The 7,951-nt window shown below is 53.5% G+C and overlaps 1 protein-coding gene across 3 annotated transcripts; it reads left to right on the forward strand.

Moving 5' to 3' along the window:
• Positions 1 to 1,552: 1,552 nt before the first annotated feature.
• Positions 1,553 to 6,023, forward strand: PYCR2 (pyrroline-5-carboxylate reductase 2). Of its 3 annotated transcripts, none has more exons than XM_514237.8 (7): positions 1,553 to 1,856; positions 2,129 to 2,199; positions 3,522 to 3,701; positions 3,826 to 4,047; positions 4,261 to 4,353; positions 4,535 to 4,698; positions 5,286 to 6,023. In XM_514237.8, the coding sequence occupies exons 1-7, from the start codon at positions 1,790 to 1,792 to the stop codon at positions 5,449 to 5,451; spliced, it is 963 nt and encodes a 320-aa protein (XP_514237.2). In that variant the 5' UTR covers positions 1,553 to 1,789; the 3' UTR covers positions 5,452 to 6,023. The 3 variants fall into 3 exon arrangements, with proteins under 3 accessions (XP_514237.2, XP_063647501.1, XP_009439847.1); XM_009441572.5 differs by having other exon boundaries at positions 1,619 to 1,989; XM_063791431.1 differs by lacking the exon at positions 3,826 to 4,047 and having other exon boundaries at positions 1,560 to 1,856.
• The last annotated feature ends 1,928 nt before the right edge of the window (positions 6,024 to 7,951 follow it).

Consider the following 7,951-nt stretch of genomic DNA (forward strand, 5'->3'; position numbering starts at 1 on the left):
GTTTGTAAGAAACTATCCTTGGGAAGTATGATGTGGATGATTTTATTTTTACTTTTATCTCCAAACTTTCTTCAATATGTCTGTATTACTTTTCTAATTTAAAAAATACAGAGGCCAGGTGCTGTGGCTCACGCCTGTAATCCCAGCACTTTGGGAGGCTGAGACAGGCAGATCACCTCAGGTCGGGAGTTCAAGATCAGCCTGACCAACATGGAGAAACCCTGTCTCTACTAAAAATACAAAAAATTAGCCGGGCGTGGTGGCGCATGCCTGTAATCCCAGCTACTCAGGAGGCTGAAGCAGGAGAATCGCTTGAACCCGGGAGGTGGAGGTTGCAGTGAGCCGAGATTGTGCCATTGCACTCCAGCCTGGGCAACAAGAGCGAAACTCTGTCTCAATAAACAAATAAATAAATAAAACAGAGCATTATTTTGCTTAATAGTAAATATTATATTTGGTCCTCACTTTAAAGGGTGCACAAACTGAGGGCCTGGGGACTTGCTCAGGGAAGTTCACAGAAAGCAGCCCCTTGCCTGGGAGTGGGGGTGTGCATTACACGGAAAGGACTAGAAAAGCTAGCAGAGACACCATGGGAACTAAGGGTCCCCAGCTCTTCTGAGTCCTCTAGGAACACCACCTTCTTCCTCTCTACTTCTGTCATTTGTTCCCTGCGGCCCCTTATATTTACTACTGATAGAAAAGGAAACATCACATTGGTGGAGGTTTTAAAAGCAAAAGACAGGTCGGGCGCGGTGGCTCACGCCTATAATCCCAGCACTTTGGGAGGCCGAGGCGGGCGGATAACCTGATGTCAGGAGTTGAAGATCAGCCTGAACAACATGGTGAAACCGCGTCTCTACTAAAAATACAAAAATTATCCGGTCGTGGTAGCGGGCGCCTGTAATCCCAGCTACTCGGGAGGCTGAGGCAGGAGAATCGCTTGAACCCGGGAGGCGGAGATTGCAGTGAGCCGAGATCGTGCCACTGCACTCCAGCCTGGGCAACAAGAGTGAAACTCCGTCTCAAAAAAAAAAGGAAAGTGACAGCAAGGGACTGGGGTGTGCGGGCTCGCGGAAGAATCGGAGACTCGAACTTGTCCTTCTTGTATCTAGTTTGGACAAATTCGCGAGAAACACTCAAGTTCAAGTGAATAAGCCGCGGCTGACCACCCTGGTGCCGCCTCTCCGCCACCCGGTCTGAACCTACGCCAGGAGGGCCTCGTTCATCCCCGCAAATCGGCAACCTGGAGAATTCCTGTGGGCCTTGAGGGGCATCTGATGGCCAGCGCCAGAAATAATATTAGCCAGGCCTGGGCCAGGCCTCAGCCCTGAGCCCGAGGTGGCTTAGGGACGGCGACCTCAGCCTTGGGGTGGGGGGGTGGGGGGGTGGGGGGGGGGGTCGGGCGTCCTGGGCCGGCGGGCGCCTGGAGCTCACGCCAAGCTGCCACAGGGGCTTCCGGGACTCCAGCTCGGAGTTCCACCCTCCAGTCGCGAGCGGAGGAGGCGGGCATGCGGCCCTGGCGCGGCCGCGGATTGGCCTGCCCCGAGATCCTGGCCACTGATTGGTCGCCCGGACGGGGCGGGGCCACGTGGCCTAAGGCGCCATCAGCCGCCCGGGAGATATCCGCCGGGGGAGAACAGAGTTGAACCATCCCAGAAGCTGCTGTTAGCTCTTCCGTCCTCGGCACGCCGCCCGTTCGCCCCTGCGCTGTCCGCCCTTCCCCTAGCGTTACTTCCGGTCCCGCGCTGAGGGGGTTTGTGCGGCTGCCAGGAGGCGTGAACCGCGGACCATGAGCGTGGGCTTCATCGGGGCCGGCCAGCTGGCCTATGCTCTGGCGCGGGGCTTCACGGCCGCAGGCAAGCGCGTGGAGGCGGGAGGCGGCTTCGCGGGCGGTCCCGAGGCCCGAGAGGGCCTCCGTCCCACCAGCATGAGCGAATGAAAGGGGAGTTTGCGTCCGGTGGGGTAGATGAGACTCTGGTTGAGCAGCAAGTGCGTCTTCTGTCCTCGCAGAGGGTTGAGGGGGAGAGGGAGACTGGCACTGTTAGGACGGCTCTGGGTTTTAGAGCCAGGGAAAGCGTGGTAACGGGCTGGGCCGCGACCCCTAGTTGAAAAGCTCTGTCTTCTGCAGGCATCCTGTCGGCTCACAAGATAATAGCCAGCTCCCCGGAAATGAACCTGCCCACGGTGTCCGCGCTCAGGGTAAGTGGAGCCGGGCGGAGTGGGAAGCGGGTGGAGGCCCAGGAAAAGGATGACCTGAGATGAAGTGAGTCTGGCCGGCCCCTGCGCCCAAGTGCTGGTCTTTGGCCGGCGGTGACCTTCACTCCAGGAACATCACAATCTTTCCACCTTCTCTTGGGCAGCTCAGTGTGGTGGGAACACCCAGGGAGACATACTGGGGGTCAGATCCAGACACTGGAGTGGTAGAGGATTAACTGAGGTGATTATATGATGAAAGCACCTGGCACATAGTAGGTACCTAATAAATACTCATTTTTAAAATTTTTTTTCAGACAGGGTCTTACTCTGTCGCCCAGGCTGGAGTGCAGTGGCGCGATCTCAGCTCACTGTAACCTCCGCCTCCCGGGTTCAAGCAATCCTCCCACCTCAGCCTCCCGAGTAGCTGGAATTACAGGCACCCACCACGCGCAGCTAATTTTTGTATTTTTGGTAGAGAATACTGTTGGCCAGGCTGGTCTCGAACTCCTGGCCTCAAGTGATCTGCCCGCCTTGGCCTCCCAAAGTGCTGGGATTACAGGGATGAGCCACTGCGCTCAGCCATTTTTCTTAATAGACGAGTTGTATGACCTTAAAGTACTCAGCCACTTTGAGGCTATTTCCTCATTTACAACAGTGGCCACTTTGCTGTTATTCTGAGTCGTGAATGAGCATATTGGGAAGAATCTGGTGAGTTAGTTGTTCTGTTCTCCAAAAACATATTCCAAGTCTTCACCCAAAACCTGTGCTCTGTGGGAGAGGATGGCTGATGAGGCAGGTGACAGGCAGTGTCTGTGCCTAGGGTGGGCTGATGTGCCTAGCACTGGAGGGTCCTGCTTCTCAGTTTGGAGTCATAGAGGGATGGATGGCTTCCAGCCTAGCCCTGGACCACATGGAGACTGTGTGGTCCCCACGAACAAGCGGCCAGGGTTAGGATAGGGCCTGACTCAGCTGTGCTTCTGACGACCAGGTATTAGCATTTCCCTTTGCCCTGCCACTTTCACCATAGGGCCTTCTTACCTGGCAGAGGAGTGCCTTAGATGCCAGAAGATTGGCAGGGAAGAAGGGCAGCCACTTCCTGGTTACCATGGAGAAGTTTGTCATGCTCCAAGCCTGTGCTTACTTGTCCAGCACCAACAATGGGAAACTGTATCATTTGGGGTAGGGGTAGAACCCTGAGGGCATAAAGCTAAGAATTCCAGGCTGCATCTGGCAGAATCGGTTTGGCAGGGGTTCAGCTGCTCCCTGGGAGGCCTTGGCATAGCCAGGCTGCTCCAGCACTGTGAGCTGGGAGTCTCCTCTTGCAGAAGATGGGTGTGAACCTGACACGCAGCAACAAGGAGACGGTGAAGCACAGCGACGTCCTGTTTCTGGCTGTGAAGCCACATATCATCCCCTTCATCCTGGATGAGATTGGGGCCGACGTGCAAGCCAGACACATCGTGGTCTCCTGTGCGGCTGGTGTCACCATCAGCTCTGTGGAGAAGGTGCCCATCTCAGCCCTGATGCCCCTTGTGTGAGGGGAGGGTTGACCCACGAATGGCAGCTAATGGGTGGGTGCTGGTGGGAGCCATGCCCTGGCCACTCATTCGGCTCTCTCCCTCACCCTAGAAGCTGATGGCATTCCAGCCAGCCCCCAAAGTGATTCGCTGCATGACCAACACACCTGTGGTAGTGCGGGAAGGCGCTACGGTGTACGCCACGGGCACCCATGCCCTGGTGGAGGATGGGCAGCTCCTGGAGCAGCTCATGAGCAGCGTGGGCTTCTGCACTGAGGTGGAAGAGGACCTCATCGATGCTGTCACGGGGCTCAGTGGCAGCGGGCCTGCCTATGTGAGGCCCTCATTTGCTTGCTCAGCCTTCTAGGAACCCAGGCAGCAAGATGGGCTGGCAGGCAGGCTTGGACTGGGGGTGGTGCCCACCTCTTGGGCACAGCTGGCTGGTACAGGATGCTGACCCTTGGAGCTAGTTCTAGTCATCAGAAAGCAGACCTAAGGAAAGGTCCTTCAGTGCCTATGGCCTGGGGCTTAGTGAGTGTCTCCACAGGCATTCATGGCTCTGGACGCATTGGCTGATGGTGGGGTGAAGATGGGTTTGCCACGGCGCCTGGCAATCCAACTCGGGGCCCAGGCTTTGCTGGTCAGTATCTTTCCCCCGCATGTTCAGGACCAGGGTGTAGAATGGAGGTTCTTGTGCATCACTGAACTGGGGTGGGAGTTGGTTGGGAAGCTGGGGTAGCAGTTGGGCAGGAGCAGTGGGTATGGGGAAGCCTGTTCCAACGCACACCAGCAACTTTCTCCTAATGTGCCCTTCCCCATAGGGAGCTGCCAAGATGCTGCTGGACTCGGAGCAGCATCCATGCCAGCTTAAGGACAATGTCTGCTCCCCTGGGGGAGCCACCATCCACGCCCTGCACTTTCTAGAGAGTGGGGGCTTCCGCTCTCTGCTCATCAATGCAGTTGAGGCCTCCTGTATCCGAACACGGTGAGTCCATCCCGCGGACTTCTGTCCCAGACCCTTCAGTCCTGGTTGGTCCCTGGGCTGGGTTGAGCACCATTTGCGGAACCTGCTGTCTTGGGTCCCATTTAGCAGTGTTGGAGTCTGTGCTCTGTTAATAACCACAACTTAGTAGATTTTGTTTACCTAAGAGTTTGCAAGCCTTACTTCACTTAATTCTCACTGCATTTCAGATAACCAGGATTAACTTTGACTTGTAGATGGGAAGTTGAGGCTCAGAGATAATTTTCCCAAGGTCAAACAGTTAAAAAGTGATGGAGACAGGATTCTAATTTGAATCTATGACTCCAAAGCCTGTCACTCTCCCCGTGTGATCACAGATACCACTTGGGGCTCTGATCAAATGAGATAAATAAGCAAACCCTAACTTAGGTAACTAATACTTCTTAGAAGTACTAGTTGGGAAGTACTAGTTGGGAAGTGTTTGTCTTGGGGCTCTAATTTTTGGTGGTGTCAGATCAACAAGCTTGAGGGTTGTGTAGATAGTGGAGACTCAAAGCTCTGGCCCCAGGGTTTATTGCCTTCCTTTAATCCTTCTGGGGTTTTGTCTGCAGAGAGCTACAGTCCATGGCCGACCAAGAAAAGATCTCCCCAGCTGCCCTTAAGAAGACCCTCCTAGACAGAGTGAAGCTGGAATCCCCCACAGTCTCCACACTGACCCCCTCCAGCCCAGGGAAGCTCCTCACAAGAAGCCTGGCCCTGGGAGGCAAGAAGGACTAAGGCAGCATCTATCCCCTCTGATTCAGAGCCCTTAGTTGAGAGCCCCTGCCACCCCTGCCACCCCCCTGCCCCGCTCCCACCATTGCCCCTCCTCAGCTGTGCAAGGAGAAAGCATGCTTAGGAAGTTTTCAGGTCCTTGTGATAAAACCTCCTTAAATCTGTTCAGACCAAGCAATGCGAGCTTCCTCTCCTGTCCCATGTTGGAAGTTGCTCTGAAGGGGTGGTAGATGCTGGAAGCCAGACACAACCCTGCGTACGCTGCTCAGTTGGTGGAGACTGGGGCTGGGACTGGAGTCAGCCCAGCTGGGAGGAGGGGCTGGGGAGGATCTGCAGCTGAAGCCCAAGGCAGGGTTGGTTTGATGCCAAGGCAAAGTGGTGAGAGAGAAAACAGGAAAGGGGCTTTCTCTGAATTGGTAAATGGGAAAGAAGTGAGCAACTTAAGATTGTCACAATCACAAGTGTACAGGATTAGACTGTGTTTATATTTAACTCTTGCTTCATAGGTGTACCATTTAAAGAGTGTTATTTAATGCTAAGTTTAACTGCTTTAATAAAGTTTATTTTTAAATATCTTGCTTTTGTTAGGCTTAATCTTAAATAATCATCCTGGAGAACTTGATGCCCTTGTGAGGTCCTCCCTGCTTCTCTGCGAGAGCACTGTCCAAGGGCTAGAAGTAGGGATGAGAGGAATAAGGGGCCAGGCCCTTGGTCTGGATCAAGGTGTTGTTCTAGAATGAGCCAAAGCTAATGGCAGGGAAGAGCCAAGTGGGCTGCATGGGTTGTGGGTCAGCAGCCCAGAATAAAGGGGAAAGCCGTCTGCTTTGATGTGGGGCAGGCACTGTGCTGAGCATTTGATCCTCACAGCTGCCCTCTGAAGGAGGAACTGTTCTTTTCTCACCGTATAGATGTCGAGGCAGCCGGGCGCAGTGGCTCACGCCTGTAATCCCAGCACTTGGGGAGGCCGAGCCAGGTGGATCATGAGGTCAGGAGATCGAGACCATCCTGGCTAACATGGTGAAACCCCGTTTCTACTAAAAATTAAAAAAAAAAAATTAGCCGGGCGTGGTGGTGGGCACCTGTAGTCCCAGCTACTCGGGAGGCTGAGGCAGGAGAATGGCGTGAACCTGGGAGGCGGAGCTTGCAGTGAGCCGAGATCACGCCACTGTACTCCAACCTGGGCAACAGAGTGAGACTCCGTCTCAAAAAAAACAAAAACCATCTGGAGGCCTAGAGGGATAAGCAACTTACCCCCATTTGTGCTGCTGGTCAGTGGTGGGGCTGTCTGTGTTCTTAGCTATCAATTCTGCAGCCTCCCAGAAATAGCTGGGCATGCCATCCACATAGCCAGACATCCAGTGTTTCTCTAGGCAGGCTGGCGTGTGCCTGGTACTTGTTCCTAGGAGCTGCCTGCCTGTGCAGCAGGGCTGTTTGAAAAGGCATGCAAGGCCGGGCGCGGTGGCTCATGCCTGTAATCCCAGCACTTTGGGAGGCCGAGGTGGGCAGATCATGAGGCAAAGAGATCTAGACCATCCTGGCCAACATGGTGAAACCCTGTCTCTACTGAAAATACAAAAATTAGCCAGGCATGGTGGTGTGTACCCGTAATCCCAGCTACTCGGGAGGCTGAGGCAGGAGAATCGCTTAAACCTGGGAGGCGGAGATTGCAGTGAGCCAAGATCGCGCCACCGTACTCCACCCTGGCAAAAGAGCAAGACTTCATCTCAAAAAAAAGAGAAAAGGTATGGGCATTGGCATCAGCATCAGCTCTGGGTTCAAATCTTAGATTCCCCTGCTTTCTACTCCACAGCCCGGGAGAAGTTACCGAATTTCTCTGATCTCAGGGTTTCATCCCTTATAAATATGGAGCCCATGCTTCATCAAAAGGTTGTGGTGGGTGTTAAATGAGACCATGTGGCAGTGCTCAACAGAACATCTGGAACACCATGGCCCCTTCGTGTAAATGGTGTTCTTCCTTCACCCTCCTGCTGAGAAGAGAGTGGAGCCTTGTTCCATTCCACTGAGTCAGGGCAGCCCCAGCTCTAACTCCAAACCTGAGAGCACATGGGAAGTCATTCTTCTGGGCCAACACAGCAAGTGCAATACTAAAAACTCATTTAAAGCCCTCAGTATGTGGCCGGCCCTTTGCAGGCACTTCACATATACTCTCATGGCCTTAGGAGCTGGGTATAATTTTTTTTTTTCCCCAGAAAAGTGAGGCTCAAAGAGGTTAAATACAAGTTGCCCAAAAAGATTTGAACAGACATTTCACCAAAAAAGATAAACAAATGGTGAAGAAGCACGTCAAAAGATGCTCAGCCTTAAAATAGTTATTAGGGAAATGCAAATCAAAGCCCAATGAGACACCACTTCACACCCACAAATATGACTGTTCTTGGTTTAAAAAAAAAATAGCAAATGTTGGCAAGCACGTGGAGAAATTGGAACCCTTGTGCATTGCTGGTGGGGATGTATAATGATGCAGCCACTTTGGGAAACAGTC

The sequence above is a fragment of the Pan troglodytes genome, chromosome 1, assembly GCF_028858775.2.
Source record: "Pan troglodytes isolate AG18354 chromosome 1, NHGRI_mPanTro3-v2.0_pri, whole genome shotgun sequence".
Classification (NCBI taxonomy): Eukaryota; Metazoa; Chordata; class Mammalia; order Primates; family Hominidae; genus Pan; species Pan troglodytes.

Excerpts from the sequence above, each read along its gene's own strand:
- PYCR2 (XM_514237.8), top strand. The coding sequence starts at position 1,790 with ATGAGCGTGGGCTTCATCGGGGCCGGCCAGCTGGCCTATGCTCTGGCG. Across the intron at positions 1,857-2,128 it reads GCGGGGCTTCACGGCCGCAG|GCATCCTGTCGGCTCACAAG; the intron begins GCAAGCGCGTGG and ends TGTCTTCTGCAG. Across the intron at positions 4,354-4,534 it reads TCGGGGCCCAGGCTTTGCTG|GGAGCTGCCAAGATGCTGCT; the intron begins GTCAGTATCTTT and ends CCTTCCCCATAG.